Source organism: Rattus norvegicus, chromosome 8, assembly GCF_021556685.1.
Source record: "Rattus norvegicus strain SHRSP/BbbUtx chromosome 8, alternate assembly SHRSP_T2T, whole genome shotgun sequence".
In the NCBI taxonomy this organism is placed as follows: domain Eukaryota; kingdom Metazoa; phylum Chordata; class Mammalia; order Rodentia; family Muridae; genus Rattus; species Rattus norvegicus.
This window is the reverse complement of record NC_141541.1, coordinates 129,328,755-129,353,322: the sequence shown is the minus strand read 5'-3', so window position 1 is coordinate 129,353,322 and position 24,568 is coordinate 129,328,755. Positions and strand designations below refer to the sequence as shown.

The following is a 24,568-nucleotide window of genomic DNA, read 5'->3' as shown; positions in this document are numbered from 1 at the left end:
TCTCTGAATAGACCCCAGGGATGTCCCTCCTCCCCAGCACTAGAATTCCAGGCACACAAGGCCACACTTGGTTTATTAAATGCTTACATAGCAAGCACTTTACCAACTGAGCCATCTCCCCAGCCAGCTCAAGGTTAGAATGTGAGTAAACGTGGCATCCCGCCAGTATGGTTGCCATGGAGAGGGGCTGGGTCTGTTCCTGAATAGTGTTGGCTTTGCTACCTACTGTGGTGTCTAGTATACACCCTCACCAGGGGTTGAGTCCATCCACCAATGGTCTAGCAGGTAAGAGCCATTCAGGCTGGGATACCATCTGACATAGGCAGGGCCCAGATAGACATTAGGACAAGAATCCAAGTGTAGGCAGTTAATTCTTTATCTAACCCCAAGATACGTCAGCCCCTCCAGCCCATTGGGCATGCCCTGGTTTCCTTTCCCACTGCTGTCACCCCAACAAAAGCAACTTAGGAGACAGAGGGTTGATTCTGGCTCATGATTCAGGGGACCGTCCATCATAATGAGGAAGTCCCATTCTCATTGTGGGCAGGGGATTCTAGAACGTATGAAATAGAGAGAGTGAACCAGCCATTACAAAGCATGTCTTGCTCTCTGCTTCTTGGTTGTGGGTGTGAATGACCAGATGCTTCAAGCTCCCTGCCTACAGGCGGTGTCACATGGGCAAGCCCAGAACAGCCACACGTGTACGCGGCAAGCCAACTAAACAGACGGTGCCCACAGCCTGTTGTTAGACCCTCGTCTCGCTCTTCAGCCCTGCCTGGGATCCCACCTCACCCCCTCCACTCAGCAACTTTGGGCTTTTCCCTTGCCAGGCAGAGACACGAGCTCAGTCGAGGACAGCAAATGCTCAGTGCCCAGGCTGACAGGCATCGGCCCTCCTCAGTTTCCTTCCATTCTTTCTCACCTTGCCCCCTCCTCTCTCTTCTATCTCTTCTTTTAAATTATGCAGCCCTCTGTCTCCATGTTGGTTCAAAGATCACTTGTTGATCTCCCCAGCATCAGCACGGTAGCTCATGACCATCTGTGGCTACAGTTCCAGGGGATCCAATGTTCTCCCTCTTCTGGCCTCCATGGTCACCAGGCATGCATGTGGTAAACATACATTCACACAGGCAAAACATTCATACACGTGAAATAAAATAAGTACATCAAAAATTGTAAAGAGTGGTGACGATGGGATTTGGGTGAGGGGTCCTGATTTTGTAACTTGAGATTAAAATGGAATTTTAATTTATTGTATGAATGTGTGTTCTTGAGCACATGCATGTGTGCGTGTGTGTGCATGTGTGTGTTCATGTGTACATGCATGTGTACATGTGTATGTGTGTGTGTGTGCATGTTCACATGGGGGTTTCTCGTGTGCCATGAAGGTGGGCATACATGTGTGAATGCACACGTGTGTGGGGGTGAGAGGCCAACTTTGAATGACCTCCTCAGTTACATTTTGAGACATGGACGCCCACTGAACCTGGAGCTCACTGATTGCCCTGGCTGCCTGGTCCCACACTCTGGGACAAGAGGCCTGCACTGCGTGGCTGGGTCTTTCAGTGCTGTGCTGGTGCTGGGTATCCAAGATCAGTCCCCACACTTGCCTGGCAAGCACTCTCTCCCTCCCCAGCACCCACACTTGGTGGCTGAGCCCTCTCTCCCCAGCCCCCACACTTTGGTGACTGAGCCCTCCCTCCCAGCCCCCTCTTCAGCCTTTTCATGCTACTTACTTATCAAAGCTGCATTCTCAGAATCAAAGTGTCAATCAACTACGAGATATGAGGTATTGAAGATGCCCTAATCCTAATCAAGATCTAAGCCAACATCTAACGCTTTATTTAGAAGTAAATAAGCACATACCTCTCATTAACACACACATTCGTTTTTATCTTAAATAAATGACAAGATTTTATGTATACCTGAGAATGGCTTAAAGTAAATGTCTTTATAATTTATCGTCCCTAAATGGTTTATTTATGACCTATTTTACACCCCATTTACTCAGGATCACATGTAAATTTCTTGGATAAAACGGGGTCACAAATGGATTTTTTTTTGATAGTGGTTGGGGTTTTGCTGTTGTTTAGATATTTTGCCTGAATGTTTGTCTGTGTGCTGTGGGCATGTCTGGTGCCTGAAGAGGACAGAAGATGGTGTCAGATCCCCTGGGACTGGAGTTATAGATGTCTGTGAGCCTCCAAAACAATCCTGAGAACCAGGTCCTGGTGCCCAGCAAGCGTAGCCAATGTTCCTAACCACTGAGCCATGTATCCTGTCCCTGAGTGGAAAATGTGAAGATGCCCTGCTTTAGGTTACCACAGGAGAGATAGCCCTGCTCTAGGGTACCACAGGACAGACAGCCCTGCTCTAGGGTACCACAGGGGAGACAGCCCTGCTCTAGGGTACCACAGGACAGACAGCCCTGTTCTAGGGTACCACAGGACAGACCATCCCTGCCTTAGGGTATCACAGGATAGACAGCCCTGCTCTAGGGTACCTCAGGAGAGACAGCCCTGTTCTAGGGTACCACAGGTCAGACAGCCCTGCTCTAGGGTACCACAGGTCAGACAGCCCTGCTCTAGGGTACCGCAGGACAGACAGCCCTGCTCTAGGGTACCACAGGACAGACAGCCCTGCTCTAGGGTACCACAGGACAGACAGCCCTGCTCTAGGGTACCACAGGACAGACAGCCCTGCTCTAGGGTACCTCAGGAGAGACAGCCCTGTTCTAGGGTACCATAGGACAGACCATCCCTGCTTTAGGGTATCACAGGATAAACAGGCAGGAAAATTATCAGAACAGTTGCTTGGTCAAAAGGCTAGCACTGTGGGGAGTGGGCATCCTGGCCTTCACCTGGGACTCCCTAACTCCACCTCACTCCACCCCACTGCCCAACCACACCTACCTGAAGCAGAAAGTCAAAGAGAGCCAAATGTGCCCACTCAGTATGGTGGATGCCTAGGCATGGGATCTGGCCTGGCCAGCTGCAGCCTCGGGCCAGCAAGGCCTGGTACTGCAGCCAGCCCAAGGCCAGAGAGTTCTGGTCCTCATTTGGGTCTCTTAGGTGCTGCACATCTGGCGCCCACCAGATGATTGGCCTCACACTGCCATCTGTGTAGCGGTAGGGCAGAAGGGGACTGTGGAAGCTCCGGGCTACGGCGGGCAGGCTCCGCTGGAGACCCAGCACACGGTCCATGTGGAAGGACAGGACTTCATGCAGGTCCCTGGGCCTCTTAATCAGGCCACAGAGACCCTGGGAGCAGAGCTGGCTGAGCCTGAGAGGAGAGATGTCCTGGTGGGCATCCCCAGCAGATAGTCCAACCTGCAGTACCTGCCCATGGGCAGGTACCCTGGCTTTGCCCACCACCTCCCCGTGGGCCAGTAGCCAGAGAGTCTGCATGTCATGCTCTGTGAACCATGGTGGGACCTGCTCCCATGCTGCAGTGCTGGCCAGCCCAGGGGTCTCAGTACCACACCATGGGGACTTCTGCAGGTCCTCAGCAGAGCCAGGCCACCATGGAGCCCCTGACACTGAGGTGGCAGCCCCAGTCAAGATGTTGTTCTTGGCTCCTGGCAGAGGAGCTCTGCCGTCTGCTGGCTGTGGCCTAAAGCTCACGGCAGCAGCATCTCTCCATGCCGGGATCGATGCCTGGCTGCTCCCTGTGAGTGGGATAGCCATGGTGGCTGTCTTGCTCTGTGTCTCTTGGACTAAACCATCATGGCTAGGCTGGTCCAGAGCTGCTCCTCCCGCATCTCTGACCTCCTCGTCTGTTAGGAGCTCACGATGCTGGGCACTGAGTGTCGGATCTCCTGTCACAGTGACACCTCTCCTGACACTCAGTGGCTGTCTGCTTCTGTCCACTTGCCTTCTGTGGCTTTGCTTCTTGGCACAGACCAACATGGGATTTCTGGGCAAAGCCTGTCCTGTCCAGAGGCCCAGGTTCCTCACTGGCTGCCTGCGGCTTGAGTTCAAAGTCCGCTGAATCCTGGGGTGAGACACGCCAATTTCCCCCCGAGGTTCCATGGGACTAAGTCCTGGGGTAGAAGCTGGATGTCCTGGAGGAAAATGAGTGATAGCCACTGCAGACAGTATCATCAAGAGGCAGAGGGCCATCACTGACCGTTTCTTGCCACGAAGCCTTCTCCAGAGCCAAGACGCCTGAGGATGGGGTTAAAAAAAAGATAGTGTGAGACCCGGGACAGTCACCAGCTCCAAACCACAGAACCACCAGGGCAGTGGACAGAGCACAAGGGACAGGAAGCGGCAGGAGGACACCTAGCTGCCGCTCCCAGGGGAGCATGACAGCCCAGACAGCTGCGCTCTTACTTCAGAGCTTGGCTTACTTCTTAGCCAGCCTTCACTGATGCTTAGAGGCATACCTGACCTCTCTGGATAAGCCACCACACAACTGTGACCCCGCCATGCCTCACAATAGACCTCCCCACATCCGCATGTGCCTCCAGCCGCCATCTCGTGCTGACCCCATTTCTTTCAATTCGATGGTCCTTATTACCATTTTGAATACAAATAAATACAAATACAAAATATTCATAGAAAGTCCAAGCCACGGTATGAAAATCAGAGCAAGGGACCCAGCCGTTGAAGCACATACTGCTCTTCCAGGGGACTTGAATTCAGGTCCCAGAACCCACACTGGGCAGCTGCTTATAACTCCAGTAGATCAGGTCACCTCTTCCAGCTTTCATACTCACATAGAAACACACACACACACACACACACACACACACACACACACACACACACACAGAGAGAGAGAGAGAGAGAGAGAGAGAGAGAGAGAGAGAGAGAGAGAGAACCCTTTTCCATGGTTCGGTAACTCCTTTAGCCAACAGAACAACTAGATAAATTGGAATTATATACATTTTCTTTTAAAGTTTAGAGCAGGACAATCAGGCCCAGTGAGCTGGCAGGGAGAGAAACACCCAGATAATACCAAGAGCAAAAGTATCCGTGGGAACATTCGTTTGGATTTTTCTCCTTCTAAAAGGAAAAAAAAAAAACAAAAAAACAAAAACAAGATGTGTTTTGAAGTTGGATTCATAGTCTGTGTTCTCAAAGGGCTGGATACCCCTAGGAAAAATAAATCCCCTTCTAAGGTGGCCAGGAAGGGTGGGGGTGGATCCTGCTGTCAGCCTTACTTAGCCTCAGGAAACCTGGGGGTAGTTGGCAATGTGCAGAGGGAGAGGCTCAGAATGGCCAAGAGCAGATGCCCTCTGTGGGGCCACACACAGGAAGCTTCGGGAAAAGAAAGGCGGCTTTGATCAAACTGAAGAAAAAAATCTCCAAAGACAATCGTGCAGCTAAACAACAAAGTGTGCATGATAAGGGGGAGGATCGTAATGTAGAATATTCTAGAGTCTACGGGCAGAACCTGAGCTGACCTCCCTCCCTGTCTGCCAGAATCTCAATATCCAGGTGCCTGCATGGTCTGCCCTGCGAGGGCTGCGCCAGGCAGAGCTCTGCAACCGCTCTGCTCTGCTCTCTGCTCTCTGCTCTCTGCTCTGCTCTCTGCTCTGCTCTGCTCTGCTCTGCTCTGCTCTGCTCTGCTCTCTGCAACCGCTCTGCTCTGCTCTGCTCTGCTCTCTGCTCTCTCTCTGCTCTCTGCTCTGCTCTGCTCTCTGCTCTGCTCTCTGCTCTGCTCTCTGCTCTGCTCTGCTCTGCTCTCTGCAACCGCTCTGCTCTGCTCTGCTCTGCTCTGCTCTCTGCTCTCTCTCTGCTCTCTGCTCTGCTCTGCTCTCTAATCCCCACTCTCTACCCTGCACCGGGATGCCTTTCAGTTCCTGGGGAAGATACCATGGGCCAATAGCTACAGCCTCCCTGAGCTGCAGAAAACTCACAGTCCAGCCATCCTGGCCCAGGTCTGAGCTTTAAAAGCCATGAACAATATGGAAGCCGCACACCTCTGCCTCTGTGACTCAGAAGATAAACTGGATTACCATTCACCCAGAGGGACCACATGAGCACTAAGTGAGTCAAATTATGTAACAGGCCTGCTGCACCCCTCCCTGCTCCCTGCTGCAGCCTTCCCATAAGTGTTGAGGTCCCCACTGCACCCCTTCTGAGAGTGTTGAGGTCCCCACTGCACCCCTTCTGAGAGTGTTGGGGTCCCCACTGCACCCATCCCCTGAGTGTTGGGGTCCCAGCTGCTCTCTCCTGTTGGGGTGATAGGCACCACACTTGGTCCTCAGTAGTTGGCCCCAGCTGTAGGACCTTTAGGAAGTCTTGATGGAGAAAGAGGGTCACTGGGGTAGGTGGGCCTTGAGGCTTGACCCCCACTTCCTGTCCTTTCTCAGCTTCCTCACTATGGATGCAATGTGACCGGCTGTCTCATGCTCCTGCTGCGGAGCTTCCCTGCCACAGTGGACCGCCTCCCTCCCTTCTCAAGCCATGAGTCAATATCCCCTCCTCCCTTAAGTTGCTTCTTGAGAGGAGAAGGGGGACTACTAGCACAGGCCGTTTTCCAGACGCGCTCTTCTCTTTTTGAGGTCTGAAAACCACCCCCTCAGGTTTGGACACATCGTAATGTCAGGATAAAAAGTGGGGATTCCCGAGAAAGGGGCATGAGAGGCTTTTTTATTCTAAAGCCTCAAGTGTGGGCAGTGAGGAGGCCTCCTGGCTGCAGAGGTTCTGTCTGAAGATGAGGGGGAGACAGGCGGGAGAGTTCCTGCAACCACATGTGGGAAAATGCTGCCAGAGGGAATGAGTAGAGAGAGGCCAAAATTGAGATACAGTCCCCAGAGAAGGGTAGGGCTGCCCTCATAGCTAGGTCTTTTGTTTCTTAATTCTTAATATGTTTTGTTTATTTATTTTGTGTGTGCGTGCAAATGCCTGATATGTGTGAGTGTGCATAGTGTGCCTTAAGTGTGTAAGTCCTATGTGAGTATGTGTGTGTGTCCCCACCTCCATCCAGCTTGGGGCTAGATCCAGCCTCACTCTGTTCTCAGCTCTTCAGTGGCTCCCAGCGGTGCCTGGGTGTCCGAGAGCCTGAGAACCAGATGGGCCTCATCTCAGGCCTGGGGACCCCCAAGCCAGTGTCCCATGGCTTCCCTATGGCCCGACACCCCCAGTGATGGCGTGGGGTAAGCATGGTCAATTTCCCTAGTCCTGCCTCCAGGAGAAGCTGAGCCCTGTGGTGGAGCCGATGCAGGACCCCACTAACACTGCAAAAGTCCTGTGCTGTGTGTGTGCTGTGGCGTGTGTGTGTGTGTGTGTGTGTGTGTGTGTGTGTGTGTGTGTGTGTGTGAGTGAGTGTTTAGTAGATGACTGCTCTGGCTCTGATTCTGGGTCATTTCTAAGGATGTGCCAAGCTTTGTTTTTGGACCTTTGTCCCTTTCTGACCCCTCCAGCCCTTACCACCGACCACTGAGTCATCACTACTGAGACTGGGGCTGGCAGAGAGTCTGGAATGTTGAGATGCTGTATCATTTTCCTCAGGTTTAGTGAAATAACTGTCATGAGGAAAATCTGGCTGGGGTGGGAAGGAACACATGAGCTGACTTTCAGAGACAGATTAAAGCCACATGTCACCATTGTCACAGGTTTCTGTGACTGTGGGACCCAGACACCTTTGTTTTTCTAAGACAGAACAAGGGATACAGTATGAGCACTAGCCTCTGAAACGAAGGCGATGGGCTCAGCCACAGAGCCACCAGGCATACAGAGACCATCTCCTGATCAGATCCGTGGGGCATCAGGAGGCTGAGCTGTCCCTTCTACTGTGGGCAGAGTCCCAGGCTGTCTGTCTCCAAAGCCACCAGCTGACCAGGCTCCAGCACTCAGCCCCTTGGGGGAATCATGATTTTCTTTCCACATCAACAACTCCAAGGCAGGAAAGGGCTTTCACCCCTGTAATTTCTGGCTCAGCCAATTTGAAGGAAGAGAAGCTAAGGAATGGAAACTGAACGTTCACTTGCTGTTCTCTGTGTGCCTGGGGCTGTTTGGGGGACTCGCTTATATTAGGTTGTTGATCCTCCTGCCAGAGTTATGAGCCAGGGACTGGTGAAGCTATTATTCACAGGGGAGGAGAGGGAGGCTCACACAGTCTCAAGGACAGCACCAGGCAGGAACCCAGGCAGCTGGCTGAGCTGATGTTGAATACCCCAGGAAGGCACCCCAGCTTCAACTCATGGAGATTATGTTGGGTTTCAGGAATGGCCTGGCTCTGAATGGAGACTAAGTGTTTAGACCTGGTCAGCTCATCAGCAACGGGAGATTGGAAAGAAACCTGAGGTGTGTGGCCCTCCCTGGGCATAAAAGCGAAAAATCACTGACAGGAAATGAAAATGGTTTGAGCTATACATTCATTCAAAACAAAAACTGTTGTATCTCTTGTCTCTGTTTTTCCTTAATTTCTACAATCAGAAGACTAACAATATCAAATTAGAAATGTGAGGATCTGACTCCTTCCTAACTAGAGGTATTTGAGAGGCAATGTCAGAAGCCACCTCCTAATCATGTAAGCAAACAGGCAAACAAAAACAAGAACCAGGCAGGTGCTACACTTCCTGGTTGTTCCAGAAGCAACTCCACATTCAAGATCTCATGAAGCCCAGAATCCAAAGAGCTCTCTTCCCTAGCTTTCATACAACCCTGTCCTCCTTCCTGCTACGTTCACCCCTTCCCCAAGCTTCCTTCTTATGACTTCACCAAGGCCTTTCCCGTGACTTCACACAGTCCCTTCCCGTGACTTCACACAGCTCCTTCCTGTGACTTCACACAGTCCCTTCCTGTGACTTCACACAGTCCCTTCCTGTGACTTCACACAGTCCCTTCCTGTGACTTCACACAGTCCCTTCCTGTGACTTCACACAGTCCCTTCCTGTGACTTCACACAGTCCCTTCCTGTGACTTCACACAGTCCCTTCCTGTGACTTCACACAGTCCCTTCCTGTGACTTCACACAGTCCCTTCCTGTGACTTCACACAGTCCCTTCCTGTGACTTCACAGTCCCTTCCCGTGACTTCACACAGCTCCTTCCCGTGACTTCACACAGTCCCTTCCTGTGACTTCACACAGTCTCTTTCTGTGACTTCACACAGTCTCTTTCTGTGACTTCACACAGCTCCTTCCTGTGACTTCACACAGCTCCTTCCCGTGACTTCACACAGCTCCTTCCTGTGACTTCACACAGCTCCTTCCTGTGACTTCACACAGCTCCTTCCCGTGACTTCACACAGCTCCTTCCCGTGACTTCACACAGTCCCTTCCTGTGACTTCACACAGCTCCTTCCTGTGACTTCACACAGTCCCTTCCTGTGACTTCACACAGTCCCTTCCTGTGACTTCACACAGTCTCTTCCTGTGACTTCACACAGCTCCTTCCTGTGACTTCACACAGCTCCTTCCTGTGACTTCACACAGTCTCTTTCTGTGACTTCACACAGTCCCTTCCTGTGACTTCACACAGTCTCTTTCTGTGACTTCACACAGTCTCTTTCTGTGACTTCACACAGCTCCTTCCTGTGACTTCACACAGCTCCTTCCCGTGACTTCACACAGCTCCTTCCCGTGACTTCACACAGTCCCTTCCTGTGACTTCACACAGCTCCTTCCTGTGACTTCACACAGCTCCTTCCTGTGACTTCACACAGTCTCTTTCTGTGACTTCACACAGCTCCTTCCTGTGACTTCACACAGTCCCTTCCTGTGACTTCACACAGTCCCTTCCTGTGACTTCACACAGCTCCTTCCTGTGACTTCACACAGTCCCTTCCCGTGACTTCACACAGTCTCTTTCTGTGACTTCACACAGCTCCTTCCTGTGACTTCACAGTCCCTTCCTGTGACTTCACACAGCTCCTTCCTGTGACTTCACACAGTCCCTTCCTGTGACTTCACACAGTCCCTTCCCGTGACTTCACACAGTCCCTTCCTGTGACTTCACACAGCTCCTTCCTGTGACTTCACACAGTCTCTTTCTGTGACTTCACACAGCTCCTTCCTGTGACTTCACACAGTCCCTTCCTGTGACTTCACACAGTCCCTTCCCGTGACTTCACACAGTCCCTTCCCGTGACTTCACACAGCTCCTTCCTGTGACTTCACACAGTCTCTTTCTGTGACTTCACACAGCTCCTTCCTGTGACTTCACAGTCCCTTCCCGTGACTTCACACAGCTCCTTCCCGTGACTTCACACAGTCCCTTCCTGTGACTTCACACAGTCTCTTTCTGTGACTTCACACAGTCTCTTTCTGTGACTTCACACAGCTCCTTCCTGTGACTTCACACAGCTCCTTCCCGTGACTTCACACAGCTCCTTCCTGTGACTTCACACAGCTCCTTCCTGTGACTTCACACAGCTCCTTCCTGTGACTTCACACAGTCCCTTCCTGTGACTTCACACAGCTCCTTCCTGTGACTTCACACAGTCTCTTTCTGTGACTTCACACAGCTCCTTCCTGTGACTTCACAGTCCCTTCCCGTGACTTCACACAGCTCCTTCCCGTGACTTCACACAGTCCCTTCCTGTGACTTCACACAGTCTCTTTCTGTGACTTCACACAGTCTCTTTCTGTGACTTCACACAGCTCCTTCCTGTGACTTCACACAGCTCCTTCCCGTGACTTCACACAGCTCCTTCCTGTGACTTCACACAGCTCCTTCCTGTGACTTCACACAGCTCCTTCCTGTGACTTCACACAGTCCCTTCCTGTGACTTCACACAGCTCCTTCCTGTGACTTCACACAGTCTCTTTCTGTGACTTCACACAGCTCCTTCCTGTGACTTCACAGTCCCTTCCCGTGACTTCACACAGCTCCTTCCCGTGACTTCACACAGTCTCTTTCTGTGACTTCACACAGTCTCTTTCTGTGACTTCACACAGCTCCTTCCTGTGACTTCACACAGCTCCTTCCCGTGACTTCACACAGCTCCTTCCTGTGACTTCACACAGCTCCTTCCTGTGACTTCACACAGCTCCTTCCTGTGACTTCACACAGTCCCTTCCTGTGACTTCACACAGCTCCTTCCTGTGACTTCACACAGTCCCTTCCTGTGACTTCACACAGCTCCTTCCTGTGACTTCACACAGTCCCTTCCTGTGACTTCACACAGTCCCTTCCTGTGACTTCACACAGTCTCTTCCTGTGACTTCACACAGCTCCTTCCTGTGACTTCACACAGTCCCTTCCTGTGACTTCACACAGCTCCTTCCCGTGACTTCACACAGCTCCTTCCTGTGACTTCACACAGTCTCTTTCTGTGACTTCACACAGTCCCTTCCTGTGACTTCACACAGTCTCTTTCTGTGACTTCACACAGTCTCTTTCTGTGACTTCACACAGCTCCTTCCTGTGACTTCACACAGCTCCTTCCCGTGACTTCACACAGCTCCTTCCCGTGACTTCACACAGCTCCTTCCCGTGACTTCACACAGTCCCTTCCTGTGACTTCACACAGCTCCTTCCTGTGACTTCACACAGCTCCTTCCTGTGACTTCACACAGTCCCTTCCTGTGACTTCACACAGCTCCTTCCTGTGACTTCACACAGTCTCTTTCTGTGACTTCACACAGTCCCTTCCTGTGACTTCACACAGTCCCTTCCTGTGACTTCACACAGCTCCTTCCTGTGACTTCACACAGTCCCTTCCTGTGACTTCACACAGCTCCTTCCTGTGACTTCACACAGTCCCTTCCTGTGACTTCACACAGCTCCTTCCTGTGACTTCACACAGCTCCTTCCTGTGACTTCACACAGTCTCTTTCTGTGACTTCACACAGCTCCTTCCTGTGACTTCACACAGTCCCTTCCTGTGACTTCACACAGTCCCTTCCTGTGACTTCACACAGTCCCTTCCTGTGACTTCACACAGCTCCTTCCTGTGACTTCACACAGTCTCTTCCCGTGACTTCACACAGTCTCTTCCTGTGACTTCACACAGTCCCTTCCTGTGACTTCACACAGTCCCTTCCTGTGACTTCACACAGTCTCTTCCTGTGACTTCACACAGCTCCTTCCTGTGACTTCACACAGCTCCTTCCTGTGACTTCACAGTCCCTTCCTGTGACTTCACACAGTCTCTTCCTGTGACTTCACACAGCTCCTTCCCGTGACTTCACACAGCTCCTTCCTGTGACTTCACACAGTCCCTTCCTGTGACTTCACACAGCTCCTTCCTGTGACTTCACACAGCTCCTTCCTGTGACTTCACACAGCTCCTTCCTGTGACTTCACACAGTCCCTTCCTGTGACTTCACAGTCCCTTCCTGTGACTTCACACAGTCCCTTCCTGTGACTTCACACAGCTCCTTCCTGTGACTTCACACAGTCCCTTCCTGTGACTTCACACAGTCCCTTCCTGTGACTTCACACAGCTCCTTCCTGTGACTTCACACAGTCTCTTTCTGTGACTTCACACAGCTCCTTCCTGTGACTTCACACAGTCCCTTCCTGTGACTTCACACAGTCCCTTCCTGTGACTTCACACAGTCTCTTCCTGTGACTTCACACAGCTCCTTCCCGTGACTTCACACAGCTCCTTCCTGTGACTTCACACAGTCCCTTCCTGTGACTTCACACAGCTCCTTCCTGTGACTTCACACAGCTCCTTCCTGTGACTTCACACAGTCCCTTCCTGTGACTTCACAGTCCCTTCCTGTGACTTCACACAGTCTCTTCCTGTGACTTCACACAGCTCCTTCCTGTGACTTCACACAGTCCCTTCCTGTGACTTCACACAGCTCCTTCCTGTGACTTCACACAGTCCCTTCCTGTGACTTCACACAGTCCCTTCCTGTGACTTCACACAGCTCCTTCCTGTGACTTCACACAGTCTCTTTCTGTGACTTCACACAGCTCCTTCCTGTGACTTCACACAGTCCCTTCCTGTGACTTCACACAGTCCCTTCCTGTGACTTCACACAGTCCCTTCCTGTGACTTCACACAGCTCCTTCCTGTGACTTCACACAGTCTCTTCCCGTGACTTCACACAGTCTCTTCCTGTGACTTCACACAGCTCCTTCCTGTGACTTCACAGTCCCTTCCTGTGACTTCACACAGTCTCTTCCTGTGACTTCACACAGCTCCTTCCTGTGACTTCACACAGTCCCTTCCTGTGACTTCACACAGTCCCTTCCTGTGACTTCACACAGCTCCTTCCTGTGACTTCACACAGCTCCTTCCTGTGACTTCACAGTCTCTTCCTGTGACTTCACCAAGGCCTTTCCTGTGACTTCACACAGCTCCTTCCTGTGACTTCACACAGTCCCTTCCCGTGACTTCACACAGTCCCTTCCCGTGACTTCACACAGCTCCTTCCTGTGACTTCACACAGTCCCTTCCTGTGACTTCACACAGCTCCTTCCTGTGACTTCACAGTCCCTTCCTGTGACTTCACCAAGGCCTTTCCTGTGACTTCACACAGTCCCTTCCTGTGACTTCACACAGTCCCTTCCTGTGACTTCACACAGTCCCTTCCTGTGACTTCACACAGTCCCTTCCTGTGACTTCACACAGCTCCTTCCTGTGACTTCACACAGCTCCTTCCTGTGACTTCACAGTCTCTTCCTGTGACTTCACCAAGGCCTTTCCTGTGACTTCACACAGTCCCTTCCCGTGACTTCACACAGTCCCTTCCTGTGACTTCACACAGTCCCTTCCTGTGACTTCACACAGTCCCTTCCTGTGACTTCACACAGCTTCTTCCTGTGACTTCACACAGCTCCTTCCTGTGACTTCACAGTCCCTTCCTGTGACTTCACCAAGGCCTTTCCTGTGACTTCACACAGTCTCTTTCTGTGACTTCACACAGTCCCTTCCTGTGACTTCACACAGCTCCTTCCCGTGACTTCACACAGTCTCTTTCTGTGACTTCACACAGCTCCTTCCTGTGACTTCACACAGTCCCTTCTTGTGACTTCACACAGCTCCTTCCTGTGACTTCACACAGCTCCTTCCTGTGACTTCACAGTCCCTTCCTGTGACTTCACCAAGGCCTTTCCTGTGACTTCACACAGTCTCTTTCTGTGACTTCACACAGTCCCTTCCTGTGACTTCACACAGCTCCTTCCCGTGACTTCACACAGTCTCTTTCTGTGACTTCACACAGCTCCTTCCTGTGACTTCACACAGTCCCTTCCTGTGACTTCACACAGCTCCTTCCTGTGACTTCACACAGTCCCTTCCCGTGACTTCACACAGTCTCTTTCTGTGACTTCACACAGCTCCTTCCTGTGACTTCACACAGTCCCTTCCTGTGACTTCACCAAGGCCTTTCCTGTGACTTCACACAATCCCTTCCTGTGATTTCACACAGCTCCTTCCTGTGACTTCACAAGCCCTTTTTTCTAACTTCACCTAGGCCTTTCCTGTGACTTCACAAGGCCCCCTTCCCTGGCCTTCATATAGCCTACTCAGTTCCAGTGAACTAGAGACACCACCATGGGACCAGATGAGGTTGATCTCCAGGGAGAATCCTAAGAATCACTAACATTGACTTCAGCAGCCAAGAGAGTTGTCTCAGAAGTAAATGAATCCACCTGTGGTCATCTCAGCCGGACGCTCCCAATTGCCAGATCTGGTCTGATCTCAGAGAGGTCGGGCCTGGCTACTGTTTGGATAGGAGACCTAAATTAACCAGATAGCGTCCCAGTTGTTGTTGGTCTTGTTACTTTGACCATGATGGAGATTCTACAGCAGTCACAGGGTTTCCATGGCGGCAGCAGCACCCTCACTGGTGGAATGACCCCTCTGCCTGCTCATGAAAGGAGGGAATCTGCTGGAGATCGAGCTCCAGTCTCAGCCTGGGTGTACAGTGGGACTTGATGACCCGCTGGCTCTAGAAACCTCTTCCCCACAGGTTCAACTGTAGCACCATTTGTCCCAGCTCACAAGAGCACCAGTGTGGGGACACCACGAGCTAGATGGAATGTTGGAGACCTGTCATTTGTAAGAAATTTCCTCTGCCGCACATTTGCTCTCATGTGTCTGGGGCTGGGGTTGGGGTAGAGCAGAATGAAAATTGTCACTGAAAAAGTAAAGACATTTTGCATTCTGGCTGCTGCTCCCCATCCTTCAAATATTTCTTCTCTGGCTGCTCAGAGGCCCAGACACAGAGATAGAGGGGCCCGACTTCATCTTCCCAACACAAATCTCACCTTCTGAAGGGACTCATGATAGCAGGAGATAATCCAACTCCCTCTGACTCTAACGTCCACCCTAGCCTCCAGCAGATGGTAAGAACTTACAGGACAGGACAAAGTTTGTGAACCAAACCCACAGGTCAGTTCTGGCCTGAATATATGTTTTGTTTGGCTTGAAGAGTTTTAAATAAATTTGAGCCGATGTTGAAAATCCTATTTAAAAAAACAACAAAAACAACATTTGCAATTTTCCATGGCAAGTGCATGCATCCTCACAGCTAGAATGGAACATGGCTCCTCCTGACCATGACTGGGTGGCTTGCCTTAGCACCCCCACAGTGTGCACATGCATGCATACACACATACACACAAATATACACATACCACACACATGTGCACACACAGCACACACATGTGTACACACACATGTGCACACACACAACACACATATACACACAGATAGCACACACATGTGCACACATGTCCACACACAGTGCACACACATAGTAGATACACACAGCACATACATGAGCACATAGCATGCACATGTGCACACATATACACATGTGCACACATATACACATGTGCACATACACAACACACACGCACACAGATAGCACACATACATAGCACACACTGCACACACATGTGCACACACATAGCATACACATGTGTACACACAGCACACACATGTGCACGTACACAACACACATGCACACAGATAGCACACATATATAGCACACACATGTGCACACAGATGTATACACACAGTACATACACACATGTACAAACACACAGTGCACACACATAGTAGATACAAACAGTACACACATGTCTACACACACACACACACCACATACTACACATAGCACCTATACACAGCACACACATAGAGCCATCATCTTCCAGCACTAACCTGCCTTTGACATCTCATTTCCTTCACTTTTTTTCATCATCAGAAGATGTCATTTACACTTGAGAAGACAAAAGACACACAGATCTGTCCTCTCTTCCAGGCCCACCCCCTTTCTAATGCTGCATCCTGGTCCACCAGTCATTCAGTGCACAGTCATTGGCTACCCCGAGTACAAGAACCACTGGCCTTGTGTGACTATCTGCATTGCGTTCAGTAACAACAGCGTGTTTGTTCCTGGGAACACTGGCCACATTCTAAGAGCTCATTTGCCACTCATGGGCAGCTACTGTGTTAGACCCACAGACCAACAATTCTTGTATCTCATAAAGTCCCGCCAGGAAACTCCAGGAGACCTGAATATCAGAAATGTGAGTCTTAACCAGACAGAGAAAACACTGGCTGTCCCAGAACTCAGGAGGTTGAGGTCAGAGGGAGACAGTCTAGGGCCAGCCTGGGTCTCAAAAAGAAAAACAAGAGAGAGGAGAGGGGAGAGGAGGGAGGACAGGGAGGGCAGGGGAGGGTTGGGGAAGGGAGAGAAGAGGATTTTGACAAGTCCTCTGTGGTTGCACCACACTGTGCTGGGCACTGTAGGAGGAATCATAAACATTAGGCTACCACCTTCCAGGAATTCGCTGTCTAACTGGGGAGAAAGCCAAAGGTAAGAGAACACAGGAAGCCTCCTCTGCAGCCATCTTGCCCCTTATTCCAAGCCTGAGGTTGGTGGCTACAGCCTCTTAGCTACCATGAGGGCTCCATGCCTGTACCAGACAGAGGTCCACAGGGAGGTGCAGACCAGACATCATGCTATGAGCCTGCAGCGTAACACAGCTGCAAACAGAGCAGCATTGCCTGAGTCTGTCCTGGAGTTACAGCAAGAAGCACAGCCTGCCAGCTCTGCAGACCGTGAGGAAGCGAATGGGCCTGGCCAGGACAATCAGAAGAGACATTTGCACAGTCACCAACAGCAGCTCACAAATCAAGGAGAAGATTCAATTGGGGAAATAAGTGAGCTGAGCTCAAACCATGGTTTATAAGAGAGCATAAGATAGAGTGTAAGATAGTGTATCTCATGGGAAGAGGGGACATGTGGCTGGGGACTCACTTGGCTGGTACTCAGGCCTGATGAGCCTCTATCTACTGATCTTTAAAATGTGTCTGATAGGGGTTGGGGATTTAGCTCAGTGGTAGAGCGCTTGCCTAGGAAGCGCGAGGCCCTGGGTTCGGTCCCCAGCTCCGAAAAAAAAGAACCAAAAAAAAAAAATGTGTCTGATAATTGTAGCCTATACATCAAAGGATTAAGAGTTCAATGAGATAATGAATAAGGAGTCTTGAAACCTCAGTGTTTTAGCAGAATTATAACATTAGTCTGTAATGAAGAAATCCGACAAAGCCTTGGGCATCTATCTGTCTGCCCTTGCCACTGAGGGTAACTGGTCCCACCATGGCCAGCATGGTGCCCAGCACCCAGGAGAAGCTTGCTGAAGATTCTTTTGCTTCTGCTGTTTGTTTGGTCTTTAGATATGTCTGTGTTGTTTGTTTGCTTGTTTTAATGTTTCTTGTTTGAGATAGGCTCTCATGGTGTAACCAAGGGCGGCCTTGAACTTAAAACAATAATTCTTCCTCATCCTCTGTGCTGTGTAGTTTTATGTCAACTTGACATTGCTTAGGTCATTTGGGAAGAGGGAACCCCAACTGAGAAAATGCCCCCCCCATGGTGGTTTGAATGAGAATGCCCCCTCACCCCCCATCCTCCTGCCCCCTTTACCCACTCCTCCACCCCACCCCCACCCCGTCTTATATACTTGAATGCTTAGTCACCAGGAAGTGGAATTGTTTGAAAGGATTAGAAGGATTGGGAGGTGTGGCCTTGTTGAATGGGGTATGTCACTGGGGGTGAGCTTTGAGGTTTCACAAGCCCATACCCAGTCTCTGCCCCAGACCCACCGCCCATGCCTCCTCTCTGCCTCTCACTCTCTCTCTGCCCAGGGCTCAGGATGTAAACTCTCAGCTACTCCTGCACCTCACCCCACCATGCTCACCACCACGTTGACAATGGATTAAATATTTTCCTTTATAAGGGTTGCCATGGTCTTACTGTCTCTTCACAGCAACAGGACAATGCCTGACACTCCCCACCAGATTGGCCTGTGGGTAAGCCTTGAGTGCTTACCATAACTAGTGATTGGGGGGGGGGCAGCCCATTGTGGGCGGGGCCACCCCGGGCTGGTGGTTCTAGGTGCTATAAGAAAGCAGGCTAAGCAAACCATGAGGAGCAAGCCAGTAAGAAGCACCCCCATTGCTCTGTATCAGCTCCAGACTCCAGGTTCCGTCCTGTTAGGGTTCCTGCCCTAACTTCCCCCATCAATGGACTGTGACAGAACTGTAAGCTAAAATAAATCCTCCTCTCCTCAAGTTGTTTATGGTCATGGTGTCTAACCACGTTATGTTATAGAAACCCTGACTGAGAGACAACCTCTCAAAAGCTGGAGACAGATGTATTTATCTATCATCTGATGTCTAAGAGTCCAGGAGTGGAGGCTGTTAAAAGAACCCTTTCAGGCAAATGGCTTTTGAGTCTCCCAGTGAGTAGATCTCACTGACATATACAACATAGGAACAGTCTAAAATTTCCTAATACCAGGGATTATTTAGTCTATGAAGCCATGGATGGGGGATTCTTAAACACAAATGCAAGATGCAGGGTTATGGAGGTCATTGGTGACAATCAAATGAGCTGCTGAAAATGTGCTAATATAAACAAATGTGTACCCCTGTTTCCCTGTGAGCACCTGAGCACAGGGAGCAGTGGGCTTTCAAAGCTGTGGCGAGTATTTACGGTGTTTCTGCTCTCCTGACAGAAAATGTCAGTGACTTCTCTTGGTGGCAACGCCACAGGTGACCACATTCATCATCAAAGAAATGCTAGATTTAGCTAGAATTCTGAAGAAATAAAGGTGTTAGCATGTTTCAACTAAGCTTGGGGCTCCCTGAGTTATGTGCCTGGGCCACAGGTCATGAATCCGGGACTAAGCGCCTCTCCTCCATCGCTTTGGGTGCACCCTCTCTAGTTTATCATTTTGGGGAAAGCCAACAGGGCTGAGGTCAAAGCAGTTGTCTCTACTCTGATCCCCTTCTTCCTGGCACCTTGGATAGCACCTTGATATGCCGACTGCCTGAAGCTCCCACCACCAGGCTCTCCTGCCCTGAAGGACCCACTACAAGGCAGGCACTCCTTTGCTGTAAGGATAACAACATTCCTATTCCCATTACTGGGTATGGCTGTATCCAACTCTGCCAGCAGACAGTGATCTGCACGGAAACCGAGGCGAGGGGTTAAATGTTCATAGGCCTCAGGAGGGCAGAGTTTGGATGCAGCCTGTTAGCTGTACTTAATGGCTACTTTCTTGGTTTCTTATATCTACTATCTTTCTCCACCCCAACTCCTCAAAACTAGGTAGATGAGAAAGAGGGTTAGAGGGGAAAGAGGACAGCAGTCACCTCCTCTCTCAGGGCTCTGGCATTTATATACTCTCCAAAGAGTCCCCAGAATTCCCAATGTAAACTATCTGCAGCTGGCAAAATCACTCTGCTGCCAGAGCACAAGATGAATCAGAGTCAGCTGCTATGGACATTCTGAAGCAGCCCCATATCCCACACCTGGTTAAAATAAAAACATATTCACATAATAGCGTAACTGAACTTTTAAAGAAACCAAAATTCTCACTAAGCAGTCTCTATCAGAACCCACCTTCTGAGCCCTTTGTGATCTAAAACTACCAAGGAGGGTACTGTGAGGGTCTAAATCCATTGCTACCAAGGTCAGTGAATGTAACAGAGGAGCCTGGAAAGTCTCCCCTGACTCCCAGGGAAATATCACTGCACTCAGCCGGCCATACCTGCTCCCAGGGGAGAGGAATGATTTTAACTTTGTTTCTGAAAGAAAGGATACAATAGCGTCTTTGTAGTTGCAGTAGGATCTGGGGAGAAATGGGGATGGCTGACCATCAGATCCAACCAGACCAAAGCCTGCAGAAGTCTGCTGTGCAGAGGCCAAAGGAAGCTTCTGTGATGCCCACGAAGAAGCCCTGTGGTGGCCAGTGTCTGAGCAGAGTCCAGGACCCCAGGAAACACACACCAAGCCTCTGTGTGGGGAACAGAGCAACCCTGTCCTGGAAGAGGACTGTGTATTCCACCTACCCTCCCCACACGGCCCCTGCACAGCCGTCCAAGCCTCCAGCTCTCAAACTGCTGACAGATTCAGCTCCAGCTGGTCCCGGAATTGAAGACTTCCAACCACAGCCTCCCACAGCCTGAGCCCCATTCTGGCTCCTGTAGCCCATCTTGCACCTCTGCCTTGGTATAGCTTGCTGTGAGGTGGGCAGCCAGCCCCTTTGCTGCTGCTTTCCAGACAATCACTGTCCAGAGACTCCAAAGAGAGCCAGAAACAGGCAGGATTCCACAAAAGAAGGAACTGCTCATTGTCAAAGAAGAGAAAGGCGATAAAACGAGATTTTCATAGCACAGGTGAGCCCTGTGAGCTTCATCTGTTGTCAAGTTGAATGGCTTTGAATCCCTAAAGGGCACATCTCGGGGGGTGTTGTGAGAGATTGTTTGGAAAGGTTTAACTGAAGAGGGAAGACCCACCTGACTACAGGTAGCACCATCTATGGCTGGGGCTCTAGCCTAAAAAGAAGAGTCAAGCTGGCCCAGCAGCCATCTTGGCTTCCTGACTGTGGGTGCGGTGTGATAGGGCCGACTGCCTGAAGCTCCCACCACCAGGCTCTCCTGCCCTGAAGGACTGCGAGCCCTCTTTCTTCAACTTGCTCTTTTCTCTTTCATTGGATATTTTAATTTACATTTCAAATGTTATCCCCTTTCCCAGTTTCCCCTCCACAACCCCCTATCCTACCCCACCCCCTCTGCTTCTACGAAGGTGCTCCCCCCACCCACCCCCTCTCGCCTCCCCACCCTGGCATCCCCTACACTGAGGTATGGAGTCTTCCCAGGACCAAAGGCCTCTCCTCCCACTGATGCCCGGCAAGGCCCATCCTCTGCTGCACACGCGGCTGGAGCCATGGGTCCCCCCATGTGTACTCTTTGGCTGGTGCTTTAGTCCCTGGGAGCTCTGGAGGATCTCGTTGGTTGATATTGTTGTTCTTATTATGGGGTTGCAAACCCATTCAGCTCCTTCAGTCCTTTAACTCCTCCACTGGGGACCCTGTTCTCAGTCCAATGGTTGGCTGCAAGCATCTGCCTCTGTATTTGTCAGGCTCTGGCAGAGCCTCTCAGGAGACAGCTATGCAAGGCTCCTGTCTGCATGCACTTCTTGGCAAACACAATATTGTCTGGATTTGGTGACTGTAATGGATGGATCCCTGGGGGGTGGGGCAGTCTCTGGATGGCCTTTCCTTCAGTCTCTGCTTCATACTTTGTCTCCATATTTCCTCCTGTGAGTATTCTGTTCCCCCTTCTAAGAAGGACTGAAGCATCCACACTTTGGTCTTCCTTCTTCTTGAGCTTCATGTGGTCTGTGGATTGAATTAGTGGGTATTCTGAGCTTTTGGGCTAATATCCACTTATCAGTGAGTGCACACCATGTGTGCTCTTTTGTGATTGGGTTACCTCACTCAGGATGATATTTTCTAGTTCCAGCCATTTGCCTAAGAATTTCGTGAAGTCGTTGTTTTTACTAGGCAAGTAGTGCTCCATTGTGTAGATGGACCTCATTTTCAGGTAATTTGTCACAGCAGTGAGCAAAGGAACTGCAAGTCTCCAAAGGTTAATGTTCAATAATCAAACCTGAAGGAGCAGCAGCAACACGGTTCAAGTCTGTCAGAACTGTTCCTCAATTCTACATTCATCAAAAACAAACAACAAACAAACAAACAACATTTTTAGTCTTACAAGGAAAACCCAAGCAGACCGACTGAAGGAGAAATCCGGAAACTGTGCAGACCAGGGGACAGAAGACCTGAGACCATGCTCCATACAGATCATCACAGACACTGCCGCCTCCCTGACAAGGCCTGCCACACAGCACAGCACCTCTGGGCTTCGTAGGAACCATGCCTCTTGCTCTTGACACCACCTCCCTCCCCAGCCCTCTCCTCTCCTTCCTCCTTGCTGCTGGTTTTCCTATGAGCTCCCGGCCGGAGCCCTTCCTTTCCTGTGGGGAAAGGATGGAGAGAGCTGTGGATTCTGTGTGCTCTGAAATCACGGACCTCATCTTACAGAGGCTGTGCGTGCTACTTCAGATGCGTCGCCAAGTGTTCTTAAAAACCAAGTCAACGTTTTATCCCTTGCTGGAAACAGAAAGTCTCCATCAGCCCAGGGCATGGGAAATCGCCTCACAGTGTGGTGGGACAGAGCCAAGACTGGAGCTGGAAGGAGTCAGACTTCTCCTCTGGCACAGTCTCATTAGCCAGAGCACAAAGCTCAACCTGTGTCTGTGATGAGCACCTTTCCGCTGCCATACCAGTGAGAGGAAACACTGTACCGCTGAGGAAAGCCATCTCAGAGCAGCATGTGCCACAGCCCAGAACTCTGCTCCTGACAGGTACCCTCTCAGGCCGCCAGGACACTCCTTGCTCCCAGGTCAGCTCACAAGAATGGCTATCCACAGAGCTAGCCTAGCCATCATAGTCCATGCCTCCCTCTCTAGTCATCATACACAACAGATACACCTCTCTCCTCCCTAGTCCCAGCCCCTCCACAGCTATTAGCCAACTCTTGGCTGATGGCATTTCTGGAAAAAAATCACTCCCCAACTTGGCTCCTAAGCACAAAGCCACAAACATGATGCCCCAGCCAAGACTTGGGGATTTTAATTCTCTGGATGGTACTGGGAGAGGATGTTTGCCCATTGCAAGCAAACACCTCTCAAATCAAACAAAAACTGCCCACAAGTAAACAGCGTGTGACATAGCTCCTTCCAGCTGCCACTTAAGAGGAACCCAAGTCCATGGCCAGTGGCAGAGAAGTGGACTAAAGGTGTCACCACCTGCAGGTTGCACCACCCTTCAGCAGAGGTGGCTAGCTAGGCCTGGAAACCAGGAGGTAGGGAGCTAGGTGACATCAGAAACCCCAGGAGCAAGGCAGCACTGGGTACGTGAATAGCAACACACTCATTTTCTTATTATTGGAACGGTTTCCAGCCTGCTTTTATGATTACAAAGGTAGCTATAAAAGACCAATTCAGAAGACTAATGGAGAGATATCATTTAACCTTGTTTTGATGGATAATTATTTTATAGAATGTTGTCCACTGAGATGACTGAGTGGGTAAAGGCACTTACCACCTTGCTGAGCTCAATGCCCAGAACCTACATAGGGGAAGGAAGAAGAGACTCCTAAAAATGGCCCAAGATTAGAGGCCACAAACACCCCCTCAGAGTACACAGGTCATAAATTTTGAATGGGAGACTTGCTCCTAAACTAGGAATCCAGTAACACCTCAGCCATGCCTCCTCTCAAACTCAAGAGCTCTTACTCACTTGGAGAAACCTGTAAGGCTATAGAGAGGCCAGGAGCAAATCCAGATCTCAGGGCTGAGCCCCCAGCTCTCACTTCAGGGTCCTCACATCTGCACCAGGAACTGCTCCCATGTTGACCTACTTCCTGCAAAGGTTAAGTTCCTGGCCCATGGGTCAACTTCCCTTGAAGCATCTCTGGGGAATTCCCATTTGCCTCCCAAAACCTGGAGAGAAAGGAATCCCTCCAGAGTCACAACAAAGCAGGCAAGAGCACTCCAACCCACTTTCTCACACTCTGGAGCCTGGGCTGTAGGTTTCTTGTTTTCCTCTCTTTGTGAGGTTGGAAGAGGATTAAGTCCACAGGTCCTAGACTTTATCAGTGACTCCTCAGACCTACAGGCTCCCCGTGCTACTCTATACTCAGTCCAGCAGTCAGGGTGGGTGGAGGGGGAGTGGGAGGGAGTAAAACTTTAACTCAAAGGTGATGCAAGGCATTTTTTAAAGCATCAATACACCACTTCGCCATAGAACACGATGAAATTTACACACCTTTGAGAAGGAAGGAGGTGACTTGAAAGGCTCTCACCCATCAGGTCTGCCTTGAGTGCTCAAAGGAGTCCTTTACTCTCCTGCAAGCATTTTGCCTAGATAACTGTTCAGCCACATGTGAGGGGTCCTTGACGAAGACTCCCCAGTTCTGGGCACAAATGAAAGTCACTGTGGCCCCACGAGAAAGCTTAAAGGATAACTGTGGCCTGGGATGCGGCATGTATAACTCATGCACGTCTTCGAGGCCACCTGCCCTGGCGCCCTCCTGGACCCACCGCCCCGTCCAGCAACTCCTACCATGTCCCCACGGTACTCCAGCAGGTTCCTGGGGCTCAGCCTACTGGCAGACTCATTCCTGGAGCCCAAACTTTCCAGGCTGGGCTGGGCTTAGTTCCACACCTTTCCCGCCAGCCAGATCTCGGGACAGGACACACCACAGGATGCTCCACGTGTGAGTCTACATTTGAGTCTGCGGAGTCCTGCTGCCACAAGCCACCTCCAACGGCTGGGGACCTTTCT

The 24,568-nt window shown here is 50.7% G+C and overlaps 1 protein-coding gene across 6 annotated transcripts in view; it reads right to left on the bottom strand.

The window, feature by feature from the left end:
• The window catches only part of Gask1a (golgi associated kinase 1A), a 36,268-nt gene extending 11,700 nt beyond the window's left edge, over nucleotides 1-24,568 (bottom strand). For 3 of the 6 annotated variants that reach the window (XM_087562541.1, XM_087562542.1, XM_087562543.1), the window contains exons 1-2: nucleotides 24,449-24,568; nucleotides 2,913-4,166 (exon numbers count right to left, since the gene is read on the bottom strand). In XM_087562541.1, the coding sequence (XP_087418667.1) occupies nucleotides 2,913-4,121 (1,209 nt within the window). In that variant the 5' untranslated portion in view covers nucleotides 4,122-4,166; nucleotides 24,449-24,568. 6 annotated transcript variants of the gene reach the window in all.